This window comes from Hoplias malabaricus, chromosome 1, assembly GCF_029633855.1.
Source record: "Hoplias malabaricus isolate fHopMal1 chromosome 1, fHopMal1.hap1, whole genome shotgun sequence".
Classification (NCBI taxonomy): Eukaryota; Metazoa; Chordata; class Actinopteri; order Characiformes; family Erythrinidae; genus Hoplias; species Hoplias malabaricus.
This window is the reverse complement of record NC_089800.1, coordinates 19,077,441-19,101,294: the sequence shown is the minus strand read 5'-3', so window position 1 is coordinate 19,101,294 and position 23,854 is coordinate 19,077,441. Positions and strand designations below refer to the sequence as shown.

The window sequence follows — 23,854 nt, the reverse complement described above, 5'->3', positions numbered from 1 at the left end:
TCCAGAAGCCTCAGACTGCGCATAGCACCACACAACAAACACGAGATGAAAGATTCCAGTCAACATGATATTCACAGATTTTTATTTTCATATTTCATTTCTGGATCTTTGCCATAGATTAGACATTCAGTGCCATAAATCAGTCGTGGCATTTCACACAATAATGCATGGGTGTGTAGGTTTGCACATCCTTAATAAAATACTGACTGAGAAATTCAGTATTCATTCATTCATTATCTGTAACCGCTTATCCAGTTCAGGGTCACGGTGGGTCCAGAGCCTACCTGGAATCAATAGGCGCAAGGCAGGAATACACCCTGGAGGGGGCGCCAGTCCTTCACAGGGCAACACACAAACACTTTATTCACAACTATGGACATGTTTGAGTCACCAATCCACCTACAAACGCGTGTTTTGGACAAGTGGTACGAAACAGGAGCACCCAGAGGAAACCCACACAGACACAGAGAGAACACACCACACTCCTCACAGACAGTCACCTGGAGCAGGACTCGAACCCACAACCTCCAGGTCCCTGGAGCTGTGTGACTGCAACAGTCACTGCTGCACCACCGTGCCACCCCTACCAGTATTCATACGTGATTAAACAGAGCACAACTATAGCATTTCAAGTCTTCACATAGTCATTTTCAAAGATCTCCTCCAGTCAGCACCATGGCCAAGCAATTCCACCTTGAAACTTCAGTGGACCAAACAACAGCCTCATAAACACAAATCTAATCAATCAATCCCATTGCTTTGTGGGGTGGGGCTTTCCAGCTTTTCATGGGGTGGGTGGAACTAGTGATGGGGAACTAATTGCATATTCATTGATCTGTGCATAATGAATGAAGGGGAAGTTGTAGAATTAGAGATAATTTAAAAAGGTATTATCAATATATATATAAATGATTGATAATGTACTAATATATATATACCTTAGTCTGAATGATTAGTGTTATACAGCATTATAAAAGTCTGGACTGTAATTGTAAACAAGGAAAAAAAAAACAGTTGGACTCATCAACAGTGTGTTTTCAAATCCACCTGAGGGCACTGTTGGGACGTGAAAACCTGATCTAATTCACTAGAGAGGCAAGAAGAGCTAGCAGAGTTAATATTATCCACTGGATATATTTAAAAACAGAGAGAGGGATTAATAAAAACAATTGAAGAGATCAATTCACTGTGAATGAACAATGAACAATTCATTGTTCACTGTGATGTATAAAAAGTATATATAAGTATTTTTGTACTGATTTGGAAGGACTGATGAAAAAATATTGGGATTATTTGAAAAGATTGACTGATTTTTCTTTCCTTTGGTGCTATATGGCTATTTTGTGTACGTGTGTATGTCAGAGCCATCACATTGTGGGCTCCAAAAGATGTTTAAACACTCACACTGTCTGGGACTTTCTTTCTTGAGGGGCCAACACATGAAAAGTAAAGTAAAGGCATGTTTCAAGGTTAGGGTTATGATAAGGATTAGGGTTCAATTATTAGGATATACAGATCAATCATTGGAATCATAGGTAATAGCCCCATAATTAAAATGTGTGTGTGCGTGTGTGTGTGTATGTGTGATTACTGCCAGGCATCTAGTTAAAGATTAGTAAAGAGTAAAGATATGTGGACAGACCTGTTTGCAAGATTAGGTTTCACTCTACAAACACAAAACGTAGTCAGTTGTATGAGTCCATTGCAGAGATTTGTTGGATTATGAACCTCCTGATTAGAAGTGTTGCCCTGCTGTGGTCACTGGCACTGACCACTGGAGAGGGTGAGTAGACATCTATTTCTTAACCAAAGTGCTGTCAAAAGCGAAACCTTGTCCTAAGTGTCATTGTCTGATTATTAACCCCAAATCTTACAAACTGTGGTAATGTCTCCTCTTTTATAAATGAATTGGAGGCTTATTTTTAGTCCTGTAAAGTTGACACTGGCTTAAAAAGTCAAGCAATTACAGTGGACATAATTAATAAATTGCCCAACAGTAGTACAGAAGGTGACAAGACTTTCATGAAAATATGGCTGTGATTATAATCATCGCCCTGATTTTATTGGTGGAAAATCGTCATAATGTCATAATCTTTCTTTTGATTAAATATAGGTTATATGTGAATAATCCCTAGACTGAGAATGTCATTTCCTGTTTGTCTAATGATCCCGTTCTTGGCCTAAGAAAAATAAATAAAATAAAAAGATTTATTTGATTTGTATTTGGCTGTGTTTATTTGATTTATTCATTGGTATAAGTTGCAATTGCAATCAACACAAGGAATAAACAGTAGTTTCTGTTAGCGTTGGCCAGATTTGGCCTTTGTGCTATAGACCTTTGTACTAAATCATATTGTGTGGCTGTCAGATCATTTGCTGACCATAGTGCAAATGATCACATTATAACGCCTTATAAAGTTATTTTAAAACTGAAGAATTAAGACAGTTCTTGACCATGGTTCAGTTTTTCATCGAATGGAAAACGACTCTCAGTTTCACTCAGCTTGTGTGTCTGCATTCCAGCAGTAACTGTACTTCTACTTTCTGCTACTACTATCCTTCGAACGCCAATCAATAATATAAACTCTCTCAAAGCTTACGACCAGTAAAATTAGGTTAGATTACATTACAATTAGGTTTTCATGTCAAGAGAGGGGCCTTTAAGCTTCACAATAATAATCGTGTTAATTTAGCTTATGTTAGCTCTAAAGCTAGTTTCTGTGGTTTCATTTACCTTCTTGTTTCTACACTCATTGTCCATTTTATTTGTTGCCCTGCCGACTCTGTTATCCCCCACACAACCACCACAGAACCGGCATTGCAGATCATTCTCAGCACTGCACTGATACTGTTATGATGGTTGTCAGTTTGTAGGCTGACCACTGGGTGAAAGGTTTTTTGGCATGTAAATAGTTTACAAATGCATTCATAACCTTGCAACTATATTGTTAGACTTTCACACATCAACAACAGCTCCTTAACGAGACAACAAACTCATGCCGTTGGGCAAACAAGAATAATACTAACTCTATAAACAGTTTAGCTCGTTGGATACTGAAAGTTTATGATCATGGAAAGCGACTTATTTGCACCTGTCTTAGGGCAAGTACTGCAACAGGAAAAAGACTGCATTTAGAAATCCCGGCCGGACGCATTTATGTTTAGGGCTGGCTAAAAGGTTAACCTTTTAGTGTGTGCTTCACTGGTGACAGTGGATCAGATGCAGCAGTGCTAGAGTTAATCACCTGTGTAACTGCTACCAAACCAAAAGTCGAACAACCAATAATTTCCAGCCTACAGTTTCCTGTGGGCAGCGTGCAGTGAGCTCTGATGAAGTGAAAGTAACATGTGTTATAATTATTGTACATTACTGTGGACATACACACACACACACAGCAGCTGGCAGCCATCTGCAGCACCAGGGGATAATTTTATACAACAATTAGTAAAAGAATGGTCAAGGGCCAAAAAGTAGCCGAAAAAAAAAGACCACAGGGTGGTCTTTGTCAAAAGTGTGTATTCAAAATTATTTGTCAAGTGGCGTTATTCACTTTATTAATCAAGGAGCCAGGTATGGGGAATTTGCACTTTATGCTGTTCACAAAATATAGTGGCAGCATCTGATGTGCCTTGTGCTCTGGAACTCAGCGTTTTGGGTTTTTTTTCTTGGTTTAACACTGCTAGCTGTTGTAGGTATCCTATAAACTTTTCATAATATATCTGCTTTCAGCAGTGTATGTGCAGAGCTATGTGTCTCCACACCTGCAAATAAAAACACAGCCTGCTAGACCTAGATCTGGTAGACCGTCTAGTCATTCCTGTCAACCTGAATGCAACGATTCTGTTTGTTACATTCCTGCAGCTGCCAGACTCTTTAAAGACTATTTCGTAGACTACCTTTAAATCATGTGGATTTTCTTTATAATAGCTACTTAACTCCTGTTTGGTTTGTGTTTCTGCAGTCGTTACCTGTTTCTTCTCCCAAGACTGTGTGCTTCCCTGCCAGTCTCCTTACCATGAGATCATCCACTGGCAAAAACTGGACAGTACAGTATTAAATGTACATTCATTCTACAGTGGTGCTGATCGATTGGATCACCAGGATCCAGTCTATAAAGGGAGGACAGCTTTGTTCCCTGATCAGATCTCAAATGGAAATATTTCTCTGATCTTGAGAGATGTCGAGATTCAAGATGGAGGCAAATACAAGTGCTATGGTGCCATCAGTAGTGCCAACAAGGAATATTTTTTCTCTGTGAACATTACGGGTAAGAGAAACTTTCAGAGTTTCAAAAGACTTTCTAAAAATTATTATTAATGGCACGTTTTAAAAATGTGAGAGCTGGAGTTACTGTTTCCACACTGTGGAACATTGGAGCCACTTCTGGCTTCCTAAAGCCTTTCAATTAAATGTTTTCAATTGTGCCCTATAAAGAACAGCTAACTGAGATTAGTCAACTGAAAAAAAATATTTCTCGATGGCAGTGACCAACATTTATCCAGGACATCTTCTGGCCTGCAAAGTCAAAATGTGTCAAAAAAACACTGTAGTTTAACACTTGCAATGTATCGCATAATCATATGACTGCCTTTAAATAGCCACAAATGACTACAACTCCACAATGTGATATTTACTTAAAACATTCAAATGTCTTGTCTAGATATTTATATCATCGAGTGAAGGTTTAGGTGCCTGTGACAAAATGTCATTTAATTAACTTTACTGCATACGTAATGGTACAGAAATAAACTATACATTCCTCTTTAATGCTAAAAGAGGTCAATTAAATCCCAAAATTAACATTCGGTGAATGTTTACATGTCAGGGGAGTATGAACATTAATATGTGATACGTATAAACACACGTTACAGTGCACCCTTAAATTATAGGAACATACAGCACACTTTATTTATGAAACTGAAAGTTAAAAATCATAATTTTACAGGTACATGTTTTATAGTGGAAGTGGAGCAGGCATTTGTAGATCTCTAGACGCAGAGTTGGTGAACATTGCTCTGTGGCACTGGTCTTAAGAACCCTTTCTTGAATCTTTATTAAAATGCACATCTATAGGATTAATCGCACAAACAACAGGTGTGTTGTGAAGCCTTTGTTACAGGGACTCAGCTTTTACAGTTAAAGAACTTTCCTAATATCATCTTTTATCTTTCTTTAGCCCCAATTAAATCAGTGGACATACAGATGACAGATAATGGAATTACCTGCAACACAAGTGACATTTACCCAAAACCAATAATCTCTTGGAACAATGCTGAGACACCCCAACCTGACACAGATATCACTAAAGACAGCAATGGTCTATTCTCATTGACCAGCACTTTTGTACCTGAGTCGATCCAGAATGGCATCACATTCGCCTGCACCATCAGCACTGAGGACAAGACCCAGTCATACACGGCCAGCCTGAGGAGAGGTAAGCATTACACAACAAGCAAATACAGTGAGAATGGTCTTAATTATAATCACAGCCCCATTTCGTTTTTTTATCAGTTGGCCATGCTGCTTCACATTAGCTACGGCAATGATAATGTTAATGACTGGAGAACATTTGTTGTTTGACAATTCAACTGTAAGAAAAGAAGGAAGAAAAGAAAAAAAAAAAAAAAAAAAAAACGTTAATTATTTGAATCAATTATTTGAATTCATTCAGTTTTAGCAGTTTATCTTAAAGGCAGGTAACCTTTCTGGCTACAGGTTCTGCATTTTTAAGAGATCACAATGACAAATGCTATGGCCATGGGCAACAGGCTATAGACAGTACTGCCGATCCCAGTATGTACATAGAACAACAGATCACCACCATCTGTAGTTGTAGAACTACACAGTGCTCCTGTATACTCTGGAGCTGAGAGAATGGATGGTGAATGTAGAGTAAACAAAGAGGTATTAAACGTTATGGCAGATTGGTGTATATATGAACAGTTATATGGAAGAGGCCCATGTAATGTGGATTTCCCAAACTGTTCTTGTTGTTTCAGAGAAAATTGAAATTGTTTCAGGAGAGGATTTAACAATCAGTTGTGTGGACTCTCAGGCCAACGCTGGAAATTTCACCCTCAAGTGGTTCTTTGCTGACTCTTCTACCATTCTGAGCTATGACAGCCAAACATCATATCCAATCAGCTCAAAGTGGAGGGATATAAACATAACTGTTACTCATGAGGGAAAAATCACACTGCACAATTTGGACCACGAGAAACATAAAGGAACTTACACTTGTGAGAGGACTACTGCCCAATCCAGACTATTTATAGATACTTCTGTGGAAATAAAATTAGGTAAAAGTCATCTCCTTACACAACATCTCTTTCACTATTAGTAACCACAATATTTAATTAAATAATATACTTATTGTGTTACTCTAAACTGGTTAATTTTCTCCTGCCAGGTGGGCACATGATTGCCATCATTGCCATTGGTATTGTACTTGGAATCCTTATAATTGTTGGCAGTATTGTCATTATATTTATTACCAAAAAACATTGTGGTGAGTTCACCTCCATTAACATGACTCTGACTAAAAAGACCATTTCTAATTTATTTATTTATTTATTATATAAGTCATGTAAATTACAGGTATTTGTGGATATGGTGGCTAGTGATTGTGCTTCAACTAAACACAATTGTTGCAGTTGTGAATAACTGCAACAATTCTCTTGTTAAAAATGATGGCATGAATATCTTTAGCAAGAATTTGAAATTATTGCTAATTTAATCACTGTATGATTAACTCAAGATTAACTATTAGTGATTTGTAATTTTAATTAAGAATACTGTTTTAAAATTAGAAAGGTTTTGATTTTGTTTAAAATGCTGCCATAGGGAGCAATAGGGAGAAAGGCAGATCACTAAAGTATGAAATCACTCACATAGTTCAAATGGAAAAGAAATCCAGTGTAATCTCAGTGCAGGGAGAATTTTAGAGTAGCATTCATTGTTTTGTTGAATGAGAATGTAAGTTGCTCTCACTGAGGTAGAGCCACCACTGACATGTTATATTAATCAAATTGTTGTGGACTATTTACAGGAAAAATAAAAACACTGGAAAAGGATGACAAAGAACAAACAATGGAACTTAATACTGAACACCAATACTAAAACATGCACAACAGAACAAGCTAATTAACTAATCTATTCCTATGAAATACGTGGACCTGATGGATCTTAAAGAAAACAGAAAACTATGTACTCAGCATTGTGACAACTCAACTTCTTCATCATCATCATTATCATGTTGGGGGCATGAACGGGCAGCATTGGCCTAATGGTTAGAGGACCAGGCTTGGTACCGGCAGGTTGCTGGTTTGATCCCCAGGACTGTGTGTGTTCACAGCTCCTAGAGCACTAGAGTGTGTGTGTGTGTTCACTGCCACAGATGGGTTAAATGCAGAAGACACAGTTCATTGGACAAATGAATCTTCTTTACTGCTTAATCCATTTCAGGGTTGTGGTACAAGTAGACTTATCTATGTTTATTGACCAAACAAAATCATAAAAAAGCAAGACTTCCAGGGGAGCACGATAAGGACTATGTTCACCATGTTCCTGAAATTGCTTCATCCTGATCACCCAGAGTCACTGGGCAAAAGGTAGGAACACACTATGGACAGGGTGCCAGTCCATCCCAACGCATCACACGCTCACAGTTACTCAAAAACTCACACATACAGACAATTATAAATAACAGGTCCACCTACCAACAAGTGTTTCTGGATTGTGAGGAGAAATTTAAGCACATGGAGGAAAACCACGGAGACAAGGTGAGAACACAACTCCTCAAAGACTCCTCCAAGGTGTAAATTTAACCCACAGCCTCAGGCCCTGGAGGAATGTGACAGCAACACTTCCTGTTGTGCCACCATGCCACCCATAAGGAATATGTATTTCCATGTTGGTTTAGGGTCATGCAAGCACTAGAACCTCTCAACTGCCAAAAAGAAACATGGGCCTGCAGACAGCTGACCTTACTGAAAGTGCTAAATATGGTAATTTTGTTTTGATATAAATATATATCTGAACAAAATTGTAAGCAAGAGAAAAACTTATGGTTGTTGGTTATGTTATAATGTACAATGGGTTTATTTTTCGTGTATTTTCAATTGATAAAAATGCTAACATTAGACTATGAAGTATGGAGACTTCATGCTGCAGCTGAATGAATGTGAAAGAGACATTTTGGATATGCTGTGTTATTTAATGTATGTAGATAGACTGACGTAATTATTGAAAATGACAGGCAGTAATTGGCAGAGCCAGAACAGAAGTCATAACACTCATTTTTTATCTTTATTAATTTTTTAAAAAGGACAGTATCATGTATGAAAATGCACTACTTTATACATCTAGCATGGAAAACGGGCATTGGACATTCATGTTCTTGTTTATTGCTGTCCACGCCAGTTGAAGTACCAAAGAAATTACAAGTTTTATTCATATATGATTATAGCTACTTCATTCTCAATGAAGGATATGTGGTTTCATGAAGGATAATACAGATTGCACAATCTCTGTTGTAACATTCCATCACAGGGCTTGTCTATAACTCGTTCTGTAAAGGAAACTGAAACTATGCAGATAACCCTCACAAAAAGTCAGAAGAATAGTAATCATAGCATCCTTGAACCATGCCATAATCACTGTAATCCATAACTACATCTATTCTGACTGTCATACACACAGACACACACACACACACACTATGTCACAGAAAACAGTGGAGGAATTTGGTTAATGTATTTTGAAGAGATAGTCACAAAAAGAAATAGATTAACTGCCCCTGCACTGCATCAGCTACACACCATTATGAGATGCAAAAAAGCACTTAATATTTATGAACTTTAATTTGATTTCTAGATATTTTGAAAAACATTACAGCGGTTTTTCTATTTTGAAAATTGTTTTCATGACTTTGAAATGCTTTTCTGGTGATCTTTTTATATTTTGCTTATTGCTTGTTTACTTTCTTCTTATTTAGTGAAATGTCTTTGATGTTTTGTGTTGAAATAAACTAAAATTCATTCATTCATTCATTCATTATCTGTAACCCTTATCCAGTTCAGGGTCGCAGTGGGTTCAGAGCCTACCTGGAATCATTGGGCGCAAGGCAGGAATACACCCTGGAGGGGGCGCCAGTCCTTCACAGGGTAACACAGACACACGATCACACATTCACTCACGGACACTTTTGAGTCGCCAATCCACCTACCAACGTGTGTTTTTGGACTGTGGGAGGAAACCGGAGCACCCGGAGGAAACCCACGCGGACACGGGGAGAACACACCAACTCCTCACTACCTGCTGCACCACCGTGCCGTCTATAAACTAAAATAATAAAGATTTTAAATATGAATTCCCATGGTTCACTGCTACATCTACAAGCCATATGTTTAAATCACTACCTTCTTCATACATTTTAAAAATAGCTATTACCATCAGTCTTTATTTTCTATTGGACTCAATGTCACTTAAAATCAGTGTTTTTTTTTTTAAATGGAATGTTATTATTCTTGCAAAATGGTGATTGAACTTAAATAAAAAACACACAACATTCCACTGCACTTTTAGCTAATTGCTGAGCTACAACAACATTTCTAATATGCTTGAGTTTAAATAGAACCAAGTGGATAATTTTATCTGGATTTACCTGAAATTTATTAATAATCCATAACAGGATCTTGTAGACAAAAATCAGATAACAGAAACTTAACTTTTACACACATTATTGTGTATGCAAATACAAAAATGTTCTGCAGCTGCAGACTGGTCAAATTGCTTGCACAGGTCTTTTTCCATAGGCTGCATAGGCACATATGCTGGGTATGTGGAAATCTCTGAAGATTTTAGTAGTTTCTTATATAAATATAAATTTAAATCATCAAATGATTTAAACTAAGATTTTAAATGAAACTTAAAGCAGCAGAACATTTTGAATGTGCTTTTTATTTAGTTTAAAAAATACTTTTAAGGTGTCCATGCTTCAATGAATGGCAGAGGACTGCTCTTAGCTCACTGTTAGGGGTTTACTTCCTAAAATATTCACTTGTCAGTTTTCTTGACATTTTTTCATTCAAATAAACTAAAATATCAAAGCTTTTTGTCCCAAGCTGTACCTCTATCTACAGTCAAAATTGTTAAATCACTTCCAGTGATTTATTTGTACTCAAGGTAAGTTTTAAACTTAGTTTTCATTATCAGTATTTTCACTCAGATTCAATTTCAAAGTGATTTTAAAAGGGACCTTGTACAAGTGTTGTTAAACTATCATTTCTACCTGGTTTTAACTGGTTTGTATCCCAGAGTTCATTTTATATTTGAGAACACCTTCAATGTCTGACAAATATTTGGCTTTGAAAAAATGAATTTATTTATTTTAAAACATAATTTAAGAGAAAGACATGTATAATATACAGACAACTCATACTGGAGTGGATCTAAATATATATAAAAAAAGATATTAAAAATGTGTCACAGTGTAAATTTATTAGTACTGTGAAAATTTGCACATTGCATTTAAAAGTGATTTTGTGTGTTCACTTCTGTGAGTTAAGTTTATGTGCAAACTGCAGTGTTTTGTGATGTATGAGGTATCTCTGAGTAAATGTATACCTCACAGTGAAAGGTTTGCTGTGGTGTCAGCCTTAAGCTTGCCACTGCTGAGGCTGTGGATCATGGCAATCATCTGCGTGTGCTTGCTCAGCTCCTCCTCCTTCTTTTGTAGCTTTGCTTCCAGCTGAGTTTTCTGCAGCTCCAGAGAAGAAGCCTACGGAACACATCAAGATTAATTGTGTATATGCTATTTAAAAACCTCCTTAGAATAGCATAAAATGTATCAACAATTGTGTGATATACTCACTTTTATAAATTAAAAAAGGCTCCAATTTGAATTATATTGGTACATACACATTTACATATGCAAGAAATTGAACAAGGACTACCAAAGTTACCATTATAGGGTTACAAATGCAGTAAAACCAACAGATGCAATCATTACATAATAAAACTATAGCTGTTTCTCAGTAAAATGTATGTCAAGTTTGAACTGCTTTAATTAGCAGAACAAACTTGGCGAGTTCGACTCTTGAGGACGGGAGGACGCTGTATGGACAATCTGTAATTCTCAGTATATCACACTTGAGTCACCTTCTCAGTGGCAGGAAAAAAGCCATCGTGCTGAGGTCGGTGTGAAATGCATTCTGGGATATCTGACATTCGCTAGTCTACAGATGTCTCATCCCAGTGCATCCTCGATATTATGGTCGGAGCAATAATACATCCAGGGATTTAGACTGTACTTGGCTAGATGTGCTTTTAAATGGAACAGTACTAGGGCTGTGAAGAATACGAAAACATAAGAACACCCAAGAACGTACACTGAGAAACAGCTGATGTCTTTTTAAGGTACAGTTAAACAAGAAAATGTAGTGCTCCAATCCAAATAATAAAAAAAAATATAACAGCCTTGAAAATGAGGTATAGTCATTTTAAAGGTAGATGAAGCCACCACACCTTGATGCTGGCATCTTTCCGGGCTTGCTCAGTTTTACTGAGCTCTTTTCTCAGGATGTTCATGCTCTCTTCCATCTCGCAGGCTTGCTCCTCCTGTTTTCTCATCTCAGCCTGTAAACCTGTCACACAATGCGCCATTACTTCCAAAAACCCCCAGTCTTCCATACACCTTCACACACTCCCTCAGACACAACAAACCCCAGATTAGACCACATATACTTCCACTGCATGTAACACTTTCATGCTGCCTCACCAGCGATGATGCCACATTTCTCTTGCACCGTTTCCTCTAGGGCTGCGATGTGCTGCTCTTTCTGTACCAACTCTGCAGACAGCCTGTGCAGAAAATACACATCTGGTGGTTTCACACCTTAACCACTATGGCCGTGCACATGTAGAAAAGACATTAAACTCCTTCTAATGAGCATTAGGGTGTGTCATGTGAAAAGGCATGACATTAACTGATTTTATTAAAGGAAATTCTTATTTCTTTGATGAATATCCATCAAGAAGAGAAGAGGCATGGGCACTGACCCAGACTGACCTCTCTTGTTGCAGTATCAGCCCCTCGTTACTCTTCTTCAAGGCCTCAGCCTGTTGGGTAAGAGAGATATGGGCAGCTTGGAGTTCCTTCAGCATTCCCTCATTTTTATTGTACCTACAGAGCACATCCCAGTCACACGCAGACACATAAACACACATGACTCACTGCAATGTTTGGAAATTCTGCCCACATTGCACATGACAAGACGGTGTGTGCTTCACTAGTGGAAGAGTGGGAGGCTTACTAAATGACAAAATATAACACCAATGGAATTTTTCTTCAGTACTACACGTCAGTGGTTTCAGAACTATTTTATAACCATATGTGGGAGACAGACACAACAACTGAGGAGCAGTGACAAATTCATAAATAAATGCCCTGTAGTAGTGCTCAGTTTGTTCAGTATCTTTGCATTGATTCAATCTTTCAATCTTTGATTGATCAGTGTTTCTTATCCCTGCTCCTGGAGGTTTCAACTAATCAGTTAATGAACAAGATCTTTCAGAGTTGCTGTGGGAATGTTGAAACGTGCAGGGCAGGGTGCCTCCGGGACCAGGTTTGACTTAAACAGCCATAGATCAATGTTGGCAAAAACTGCTAAACATCATTGTTCTAGAAATTAAGTCTATTATTGATATTAAAATAAACAAATGTTACTTCGCTGATCTGTCCAGACAATCAGTCTCAGAAAAATACAGCATGGTAGCTGATTGTCAGCCTTTTTTTTAGGTACAAATGTTAATAAAAAAAAAAAATATGCAAAAATATAGGTCACAAATCATGGCTCTCTTTTTTCCCATTTCTGTAACAATATCTCAGATATGATTCAACAACAACACAAGAAATAAACAAATATGATGTCTGTGAGTCGTCAAATGACAGTGAGCAGCTGGGTGCTGTGTTTAATTAATAGAAGATTCTGTTTTGTGAAAATGTGGAAAGTTTGCATTTATAAAGATAGATATGAGGACCTGCTGAGTAATTGGTTGTAGGTGCCCTTTAGGTTCTGGTGTTCATCAGACACAGTCTGCAGTCTGCTATTGTGCTGCAGGAGCTGTTGGCTATCTATCTTCAGCTTCTCCACTTCCAGGACCTGCTCACTCAGCTCACCCTGCAATTCCTCCTTCCTCCTCTCAGTCTCCTTCAGCAAAGATGCCAGTTTCCGTGCCTGCAAACAAACAAACCATGAGAGAGATAGAAAGATAAAGCAGTTTTTGACTAATAAATGAAAAGGTTTCATATCTATACATACACATTTATATTATATCTTTGATGTTTGGCATAGCCTCTCTCTCTCTCTCTCTCTCTGACACACACACACAATGATCATGAATGACCATGCACAAGAACATGGTAGTTCTACAATTACAGACTGTAGTCCACCTGCTTCTCTGCATACTTTCTTATCCCCATTTCACCCTGATCTTCAATTGTCAAGACCCCCACAGGACCAATGTCCCAAAATCTCACACATACAAACAGAGTTCCCTAACCTCAGCCTCTGCTTGTGCTCTCTGGCAGCGATACTGAGCGATGAGTCTGTCAGCCTGAGACAGAGCCAGAGCTTTGGCCTCCAACAAATCCTGCAAGCGTCCCTCCTTTGACTGCGCACACACACAAAACATACAAATAGACATTGTATGAGGACCTGCACAGAGCCTTACTCAATAACATACAGAATACTCTACAGAGAAACTTACTGCCAGAGCAGAGATTTTCTGTTCGTAGACATCAATAATCTCAGAGACGTGCACGTCTTTCATCGGCTCCTGAAACTGGAATAAAAGTAAGAGAGACGCCAGCAAATAGGCACACATTCAAGACACTCACCAGATTCACCTGAAACCTCTCACCCAACCATCCCCTGAGAAACACACACGCACCTGCATGCCACTCTGGAGCTTCTCTATCAGGCTGTCTATGTTCTGGCGAGATGGGCTGCTAGGGCCAGTACAAAAACTCTTCCCAATTGTGACTCCATCCTCTTGGACAGCACCACCTCTGGTTGCCAGCTCTGTCTCCCTCTGCTGGTAAGCATTATTGGCAGCCATGCTTTCACCTAGACTGAAAAGGAGAATACATACTGGAATTTTAAGATCTTTTGCTAGAAGAAACATGAGCTCCCTAAAGAAACCCACACAGATACAATGAGAGCACACCAAACTCCTTTCAGACAATGACCCTGAAACAGCAGGTAGTGTCGCAGTCACACAGCTCCAGGGACTTGGAGGTTGTGGGTTCGATTCCTGCTCCGGGTGACTGTCTGTGAGGAGTGTGGTGTGTTCTCCCCGTGTCCGCGTGGGTTTCCTCCGGGTGCTCCGGTTTCCTCCCTCAGTCCAAAAACACACGTTGGTAGGTTGATTGGCGACTCAAAAGTGTCCGTGTGTGTGAGTGAATGTGTGTGTGTCTGTGTTGCCCTGTGAAGGACTGGCGCCCCCTCCAGGGTGTGTTCCTGCCTTGCGCCCAATGATTCCAGGTAGGCTCTGGACCCACCGCGACCCTGAACTGGATAAGCGCTTACAGACAATGAATGAATGTTTTAATATTGTCTTTTAATGTTAGCATGTTTCAAAATCACCTCCACATGCTTTACTTATGGCAACCCAAAGACAAATGTGCATGTCATTTTGTTGATTTTTAGTTTACTGCATAATTTGTGCACCGAAGCCGTCCTTCACATTGTGTGAGAATGTCATAATGAATAGACAAAGGGAAATGCTCCAAAATTACTTGGAATAAAACCTTTTTACACTGACATTCTTCTCCTATACAGCTATAATTTTGGAGAAGTGTTTTTTCATGATTGGGGGTTGCTCTGGAATTTAGCTGTAGATGCCAATGGGAACCATAAAGAAGTGTACACTGTATTGTGCATTTGAATCAGAAGAATTATAAATAATAAATAGTTTCTTAAATTAGCCTCAGTATGAGCAACGTTTTGTCAAATTACGTGACAAACTGTATAAAGAATATTTGCTGTGAAGCTTTAAATATTTAGGCAAGAAACTTTATTTTACAGTCTTCTTTGTTTTTTCCAAACTGTGCTTTGCATGGTGTTTTGTGAAACATGTCTAGAGAAATATCTGAAAAATTATATGCCATATGTGTGTTTCATTTGCTGTAATCGAACCTGAAACCAACACTAGGTATTTTTTACTTACAGCACAGCAGGGAAATGGGGCAGTGGAGCGGCTTCAAAGAGAATACGCAGCGCAGTCTGCACATGCTCTCTGTGGTTAGACGTGAGGGCCAGTGAGAGGGGCATCACAATACGGTGGTCCTTCAATAGGAAAAGATGATTAGCATGTGAAATGCTATTCTGCAAACATATTTAAGCACACAGAGAAGCTTGTATGTTCTACCTGCAGAATTTGGTAAAAGCATGTCTCCATCTCAGCCACGTGCTGTTTTAGCTGGCTCATCAGCTCCAGAGTCTTCAGGACAGTCTCAGCGCAAACCTGGCTGCAAAAGCAGAAGCAGAGACTAATTATGTGCAGTTCATTAACTATGCACAATTGTTTTTAGAATCTGTAAGGTCATTAAATAACAGTGACACTACACCACATGAATACTGATGTCTCTGTCCAAAGCAATGTATGCCAGGCAGCTACTATGTTACACAGAGGGAATACTCATATAGGCTACAAATTTGAATATAAAATTTGAATCAAGCAACCGATGTAAAACATTTTGAAATGATATTTCTCACCTGAAATACTGGTCATTTTGTTACAACTGATCATTTTGGTGCACCAACCTTTTTAGCAGAGCTGAGAGGTTGATGTTTCCCTGATCCTGGCCCATCTTAGCTATCAGACAACGTGAATCAGTTTAGTAGCACTTGTTCTGCGTACCTGAGCCGTGAATCAGTGCTGGAGCCATTAGAGCTGACAAAGTCCTGTGTGTTGGAGAGCAGCAGTTCCACCTGTGATGCACACAGCTCTGAGGTCATGTGCTGTGATACCAGGGTCTTCAAAAAGTCTTCTCCACACAGCAGTGGACATGTTAAGGACCTAAACATTTCTTAGCCTATAACTAACATGTAATGGACAGTGCATGGCAAATCAACAAATTGCTTATGAAGTTTCTAACACTGTTTGGCAAACTATTTGAACACTACTTAAACACCGTGGCTTGGGTACCAGTGAACAGGAAAACTGTAAATGATTATGTCTAATATGAATTTGGATATCTAGCAGAAGATCCATGGCACGTCCTGCTCTCACACAGTGCCTCTTCAGCAGCTGCTCTCCTTCCCTGGGCTCTGGAGCCTGCAGCAAACCCTGCAGTGCTGGCAGCAGAAGCTCAACAAACGTGTGAGTTGAACCAGACAAGGCTGAATCCACCACTTCCTGAGGGTTGTTAAAAAGGCACAGTAAAAAAGAACCCCTCAGATGTCATATCACATAGAATTGTCTAATTTCATAATTCCATTCAAAATATAATATAATATAAACTATAATGTACCTGAAATTTTTGCATCATATGATTCATATTTGCAGAACATTGTTTATTCATGTGCACAGAAAAACACAGACTGGTCATAACATCCAATACAGCTCTCACATTCATACAGCATTCATACAGATATGAAATCAAGGGCAAAACAGGGGTCACAATAAAATGACTAAACAGGGATATATATAGATAGATAGAGAGAGAGAGCGAGAGAGAGAGAGAGAGAGAGAATGAGAGAGACCGCAAGAGAGACAGAGAGAGCACGAGAGAGACCGCGAGAGAGAGAGAGAGAGAGAGAACGAGCGTAAAAGAGAGCGAGTGAGAGAGAGCGAGAGAGAGAGAGAGAGAGAGAGAGAGAGAGAGAGAGAGAGAGAGAGAGAGAGATTACATACTGTTGGCTTTCTGACATATATATGACTGTTTACATACCTCAAACAACTCAGTGAGCAGTGCCAGTGCCAGCAGGGAACACTGTTCTGGTCCTTGTAGTGGTCCTGTGGCCCACTGGAGGAGGTCCAGACAGGGTTCTGGTCCTCTTCTCTGTGCACCGCTCTTGACCCCAGGCTGAAGACGCAGGGATGGAGGTCGAAGCATTGTCTCACAGATGAGCCTCCGCAAGGCATCCACTGAGCACAGAGATACAAGGAGCTCCAGCACCTACAAAAAAACATTTATTCTTTCTAAAATAACAGAAGGGGGCTTGCTTTTTCATTTAGGGACAGGGAATATAAATTACACTTTATATTGTTATAGTGTCTACTATCAAATAATAATACACTGTTATACAACACAAGAAGGAATTTAAGTATACATAAATATACTGTTATATAGTATTCAAGTAAATGTTCTCATTTATATGAAATTAAAAAAAGGCAAAAGTGAACATATTTAAAATTAGCTTTAGCATTGTTCTAAAAAGTATTAAAGGTTTAAAATGTTAAGAATCTACAACACTGAGACCCATATCTTGGAATACGTATAAATAAGTATAAATCGGTCGACATCACATTATAAATCTTTCTTTTTGATAAAGAAAAAAGTTCACCTTGACTGCAGTATCTGGGTCTTTCCCATGAAGTAATCCAACAACCTCATTCAAGCAGACGGGAAGATGCTTATAGCTTTAAACGGACAGAATGACATTAAATTAAATCCCAGTAATTCATAATGAGTTTTTATTCCTATACCAGACCAGGCTGCTAGACCTACTTTGTGAGGTAGTCAGCAATCTTGGGATTTTTGAGGAGGTCCACAAGTAAGTCAACAGCATAATTCCTAGTAAGAGTGCCATCGCCATTGACTGTGATGTTGAAGATCAGCTGGAAGGTTTGGTGGATGTTCTTAGCATTGAACAGCTACAATAAAAGAACCATAAAATAATAAAATATTTAAGAAATACAACAGTGCAACACCACAGAATAACATGCTAAAATTAGAACTGTCTTGCTACCTTCTGGCCCACTTCCTCATTGAGGGTTAAACTCGATAAAATTGACAGTGCAAAGACTACCACTGTCAGACAGTTATGGCCAAGGAAATTAATTAAGGCCCTGTAGAAAGCCTTTACATTGCTCTGCAAAACAGAAAAGAGATTTGTGAAAATAATTTTAATACTAAACAAACAGAAAATCATCAATAAGTAAATTTAAATAGCGTTTCTTATAACAGTTTAATATGTTCAAATGGCTCCTACCTGAGACTTGATATGACTCTGCACAGACAGGTTATGTCGACACAGATTGGCCATCAGACCCAAGCAGGGCTTGGTGATGTCATCATTATTAGATTGGCTGAAATTTAAAAAACAGTCAAAAGGACAGCTCTGTTTAATTTCACACCGCGTTTTAAAGTGTTTATAACCCACATCCCATTATTCTAATTTTATAATTGGCTTTCAAAAGTTTAGTCTTGTTCATACAGCACATAACAAGACAACATGACCAGCAAGGCTGTGGTTTTGCTAAAACCACCACAAGAACAGGAAAGAGTGAAATGTGCTAGCAAAAGGCCATTACAAATAAAAGACTTTTAGAATGTCACATCTAAGCCCTTTGTTAACCTTAGTAAATATATGCAGAATATTAAAAAATAAACCTTACACATTAATCATGAGAAAACCAAGGAGCTCATCTACATGTGAGGCACAATGAAGCATTCTCATGTTGTAAGTAAGCCACTGCAAGACCTGAAGACACTGGAGAAAACAAATTATTTATCAGATTAAAAAGGAAACTCGTCTCTTGTTCTCACATTAAGACACAACTTCAAATACGTAAGAAGCTTATCACTTCAGTGCTTACAATGCTATCATTAATTCCAGCGACTTGTTCCCTTTACATTTAAACCACCATAAAGGACTAAAAAACTAACAAAAAAAGCATCTATTAAATTCATATATTATTTTAGATCAAATATTTTAATATTAAACATTGTGCTTTGTAATTAATTGTATTATTTCTAATATCCTATATATTTAAGATTTTTTTTATATAATTATAACAATTCTATAATCATCCTGTATGTTCTTTCATGAAAAAAGAGGGAAAATTAAACTCAGATGATTCTGAATTTGATATAATAAGAAATGAAAAAAGGACAATACAAGGAACATATTAATATATGACATATAAAATATTTTGACGTCAATAGCCTACAAAGAACTAAAGGGTGAGGTAAGCCACAAATACAACATACACAACTTCCGAGGTGAGTCATTTGAGCATGATACTTTTAGTTTATCTTAAAACATGTTTTAGTGAAAAGTACTTCAATTTAATGAAATGTCTGGAAATGACTAGCAATGCAAATACGGTTTATGTGACTCTTTACCTGCAATACAATAGGCTCCTGTGGGGTGGCTCTGTTCCAGTGGACTATGGCAGCCAACGTGCCCACAATATTATAACTACTGTGTAGGGCTTCTTTACTTTCATCTTCAGACACTGGTAAAGGAAAGAATATGTCTTTAGGTAATATCACAATTATTTTTTATTTTACCTCCTTCACTAGATTACCAGTCGGTAACATACACATGTTATGATCTTTAGGACTTCTGAAGTCAAGACATGAATTTTGACATCATTCATAATATAAATAGCTTAAAAATGCCTTGCTTGTACAGCCATATTTAGTACATATACCACAGAGTGTACCAATTTCTTGATTCAGTACTAAAACATTACTGAATTGCATAACTCAGATGTGCTAAACCTCATGCTAACTGGCAATAATCCTTTTTTCTGGAGAGCATAATGGCAGTTTAAGGGACCCATAACAGAAGACTCTTGAAGTACCTAATTGGGCCAACAGAGATAGAATGGTTCCAGTGAGGGCATGGCTGGTGTTTGGATCTCCAGCTACTTCAAGCAAACCACTCAAACACTCACTGGGAAGGACTTGCCCTGAGGTTAAGAATCTGGAGCATTTAAGACCTGACACATCCTATAGGGGGAAAAAAACACAGAGAATAGGAGATCAGTGCACAGCCATGTTACTAAATGGAACCGAATGAGTCAGCATAAAATATAATTTACACAATTTCCCCCTACCCCAAATATTATCAATATATGAAAGTGAAAACTAATAGTCTTGAACAGTGCAAAAATAGAACAAGCCAGATTACTTACATAAAGTAGAAAATTCAACTGTTGTGCCTCAAAATTTAAACATTTCTACTAGTGTTTACTGGTAAACCTGTTTGAATTTTTGATCAGTGTGTGTGTTGCCCTGTGAAGGACTGGCGCCCCCTCCAGGATGTATTCCCGTCTTGAGCCCAATGATTCCAGGTAGGCTCTGGACCCACCGCGCCCCCTGAATTGGATAAGCGCTTACAGATAATGAATGAATGAATATTTCGGGCAGCAGTATGCAAAATATGACATCAAATTTCCAAATATTTATATATTCTCAATATATTTACTTGGGATTGCAGAATAGCTCATTTTATAGTAAAACTGACTTTGTATGTGTGAATTATGGCTTAATCCCTCAAAATATGTTCTTACCATATTACAAGCTATACTTACAGTGTAACAAGGTCATATTGATAATATGAAACACTGAATAGCAGGTGAGGTTCCTTAATGTTAAAAAGAAATTCTTTCAACACCCATTTTCCATTTAACTTGATCCCTTCACAATACAGCCCTTTAAAAATGTCCAATTATCGACTGCAGTTGAGGTGGCGCAGTAGGTAGTGTCGCAGTCATGCAACTCCAGGGACCTGAAGGCTGCGAGTTCAGGTCCCGCTCCGGCTGACTGTCTGTGAGGAGATTGGTGTGTTCTCCCTGTGTCAGTGTGTGTTTCCTCCCACGGTTCAAAAATCAAAAGTGACTCAAAAGTGTCCATGGGTGTGAGTGTGTGTGTTGCCCTGTGAAGGACTGGCGCACCCTCCAGGTTGTACTCCTGCCTTGCGCCCAGTTATTCCGGGTAAGCTCCGGACCCACCGTGACCCTGAACTTGACAAGCGGTTACAGACAATAAATAACTGCAGTTCATATGTGGCCACATACATTGTAAACCCCTTTCAGTCGGTTCTTCAATTATTTGGGAAATGGATCGTTGCCAGCACTGTGCCAGCAAAGTGACATTGACAAGGTGGACTGTTGGGGTGTGTTGCACTGGTACAAGTAAATCAGACACAGCCGTACTGCTGGAGTTCCTGACAGTACAACGCCGTCACTAACACATCGCTGTCATGTCAATGTCACTGCAGCGCTGAGGACGATCCACCAGCCAAATCATACCTGCACTGTAGAGTTCCCTGTCGAGGTCCTGGCCACTGAAGAACAATGTGAAAGTGGATATAATGTATGCATCGCAACCGATGATCTGCTGCTTGTGACTGTAACGTTAGCATTATAATTGAATTATACGATCGGTTAGCTGATAAAATGGACAACGAGTTTAGAAAAGAGTTAATTCAAACGTTTTGCCTGATCGGTCCACACACGTCTTAAGAAAATACATGAAAAGACATACGTTAATATTGCAATAGCATACCCCATTTAAGGTAAAATAAATACATTTAGAAAACGATTTAAAACTCTCATTGCACATTGGGGTTTTATTGTATCAGTAAGAGGTTTAAGATATAAACATCAACTCACTTCTATCTGTTTCTGCAGCTGGGCTGAGTTTAAGGTGTTTCTGCTGTTTTTGTATTGCCGAATGGCCAGAAGCAGAGATTTCAGACACGTTGTCACGTCCATCCTGTGAAATAAAGCAGTTGCTGGATTTAAAAGATCAAAAAAGACGCGTCTGTTACTATAATTTAGGGGATAAATCAACGAGGCTCAAGCTAGCTTCCTTTACTAAAAATTATTGTTGAAATTGTTCGTTCCACCTTAAATGGTACCACAGTTACTTTCAAGTGCCAGAGGCTCCCCAGCGCAACTGTTGTGCTATTTAAGGTGGGACGGAAATTTTCATCAAGAAGCTGACGAATAGCGTAGCGTCGGCTCTATTTCCTCGCGCTCTAGACCTGAGCTAAGTTTACCGCATTCAGTCAAGTTCTTACTTACTCCTTACATAATACAGAGCGAGAACAAATGTTAAACAAATTTTATTTATTTAATTTTGTCCCAAAACCTGTTTCTTCGACTCCGGCTTCTCCCGCTTTCCACTTCAAAATACTGGAACAGTTCATGACAGGCAAAGGGGGAGCATGGAGAAATAATTCCACTTTATAAGAGATAAAATGCATCATATTTGTGGTTATATGACATTGTTGAGGTCGTATTACAACGAACGGTTTAATTCGTTCGTTGTTTAACTTCTTCTGGTGTTTTATGCATACCTCAAAATATACAACCACCCCTATCTTGAAAATAGCGTCGACACAACCACGGAAACTATGGTTACGTATGGTTACGCATTTTCCGTTACACCCGCATTCAAAAGTTTGGGTACAATGCCAACTGTTAGTAAAAACATTCTATTCAGTAAACAATTTATAAAAAGAATACTTGCACAATTGCACAATTAAGTGCAAACACAATGCACAATTAAGCAAATTTATATTTGACTAACTTAAGATACAACACAGAATCGACTATATATTAATAATTGCAGGTGTAAAAGTTTGGATAATCAACCTTTAATAAGTTAAAATGTATTGTTTTTTTTAAGTTACTGATTCCTTGTTCTTGTAACTGTATCGACTGCGCACCACTGAGTTTTGTCATTTATTAATATAAAACCCTGATAAATAAGTGTGTAATGATTAATGGTGCAGACTGGAAAAATGAGTGAAAGAAGTGTATAGAATATATGTCACATCTTAATGTATCTTAATGTACATCTTAATATAAAATGAGGCATTCACCAGTTACCACTTTCTGTCAAACTTTATGAGGGAATTCAAAACAAAATTTTTTTTTTGCACTTTTATACGTTTTTTTCTTTCACATATGTATTGTTTTCCTTTATTTTGTAATGTATATTGAATTATCAGCATGTATGAAATGTGCTATATAAATAGATTTGTCTTGTTTAGTGCAAGATTTCAAGGAACATAGGTCTTTCTTTCTTTGTCTACTCAACATTTTATTGTAAAAGAAGTGCTGTGTCCATGGTTGACTTGCATATTATCGCTGCACAAACAAAAACGTATCTTCATTTTTGTGAGTTTTAAATTTACTTCAACATTTGAAGGCAACGGCTGACCTTCACATTGTGCAAACATTTCACGATGAATAAACCAATAGAAATGCTCCAAAATTACCTGGAATAACATCTTATATTGACTTCCTCTGAAAAATGGTTTTCCCTTCTCCTTTAAAGTTTGACAGATACATGTTTTTATTTGGACAGCAATGATATATGTGAAAGTAACATTGACATAGCAGTGTTTATTGGGAATTTAAGGAGATATAGGCTACCATCAAAGCAAAATGTTTTTTCAGTGACTTCCATGGTTCTTTCAGCAAGAGCATGCTAGACCACATTTTGCATGTGCTAAAACAGCATGGTTCGAAGCCACAGAGTGCAAGACTAGATTACTTGTTTCCAATGGCCTACCATGAAGAGAAAATATACTATGGCCTCTCACAACACTGCAACAATCAGAATAGTTCCCAAAAAATTCAAGAGTGTGATTAAAAGGAAATGTATCACAACGGTACACACATCTTTGTTTATACTCTGTGGCATTTAGCATTTTTATAAGAAATAAACAGGTTACACGGTTACTTTCAAGTGCCTGAGGCTCTGCAGCGCAACTTTTGTACTATTTAAGGTGGGACAGAATACTTCATCAAGAAGTTGATGAATGGCGTAGCATCTCCCTTATAAGCTCTATTTCCTCACGCTCTAGACATGAGGTA

The 23,854-nt window shown here is 38.2% G+C and overlaps 2 protein-coding genes across 4 annotated transcripts; one reads left to right on the top strand and one right to left on the bottom strand.

Moving 5' to 3' along the window:
• Positions 1–1,682: 1,682 nt before the first annotated feature.
• On the top strand, positions 1,683–10,024 carry hhla2b.2 (HERV-H LTR-associating 2b, tandem duplicate 2). The gene is made up of 6 exons (XM_066671096.1): positions 1,683–1,783; positions 3,963–4,268; positions 5,178–5,435; positions 6,001–6,300; positions 6,411–6,509; positions 7,050–10,024. The coding sequence occupies exons 1-6, from the start codon at positions 1,723–1,725 to the stop codon at positions 7,118–7,120; spliced, it is 1,095 nt and encodes a 364-aa protein (XP_066527193.1). The 5' UTR covers positions 1,683–1,722; the 3' UTR covers positions 7,121–10,024.
• Positions 10,025–10,379: 355 nt separating this feature from the next.
• Positions 10,380–22,174, bottom strand: cip2a (cellular inhibitor of PP2A). 3 transcript variants are annotated; one of them, XM_066682476.1, is made up of 22 exons: positions 22,119–22,174; positions 21,638–21,740; positions 19,823–19,970; positions 19,359–19,471; positions 18,629–18,723; positions 18,223–18,319; positions 17,980–18,102; positions 17,739–17,884; positions 17,575–17,650; positions 16,959–17,186; positions 16,264–16,423; positions 15,926–16,067; positions 15,434–15,533; positions 15,233–15,351; positions 13,955–14,135; positions 13,772–13,846; positions 13,565–13,675; positions 13,043–13,239; positions 12,072–12,185; positions 11,781–11,863; positions 11,528–11,646; positions 10,380–10,781 (listed from the first exon to the last, which is right to left on the bottom strand). In XM_066682476.1, exons 2-22 carry the CDS (start codon positions 21,737–21,739, stop codon positions 10,629–10,631), a joined length of 2,682 nt encoding a protein of 893 aa, XP_066538573.1. In that variant the 5' UTR covers position 21,740; positions 22,119–22,174; the 3' UTR covers positions 10,380–10,628. The 3 variants fall into 3 exon arrangements, with proteins under 3 accessions (XP_066538573.1, XP_066538593.1, XP_066538582.1); XM_066682496.1 differs by having other exon boundaries at positions 13,772–13,840; XM_066682485.1 differs by having other exon boundaries at positions 22,052–22,121.
• Positions 22,175–23,854: the final 1,680 nt, after the last annotated feature.

Bases quoted from the DNA above. Each gene is read 5' to 3' on its own strand.
- hhla2b.2 (XM_066671096.1), top strand. From the start codon at position 1,723: ATGAACCTCCTGATTAGAAGTGTTGCCCTGCTGTGGTCACTGGCACTG. The intron at 1,784-3,962 runs GTGAGTAGACAT...GTGTTTCTGCAG, and splicing joins GGCACTGACCACTGGAGAGG to TCGTTACCTGTTTCTTCTCC. The intron at 4,269-5,177 runs GTAAGAGAAACT...ATCTTTCTTTAG, and splicing joins TTTCTCTGTGAACATTACGG to CCCCAATTAAATCAGTGGAC.
- cip2a (XM_066682476.1), bottom strand. From the start codon at position 21,739: ATGGACGTGACAACGTGTCTGAAATCTCTGCTTCTGGCCATTCGGCAA. The intron at 18,724-19,358 runs GTAAAGAGTCAC...TGTTTTCTCCAG, and splicing joins AGGAGCCTATTGTATTGCAG to TGTCTTCAGGTCTTGCAGTG. The intron at 10,782-11,527 runs GTGTGGTGGCTT...TGTGTTCCGTAG, and splicing joins GGAAAGATGCCAGCATCAAG to GCTTCTTCTCTGGAGCTGCA.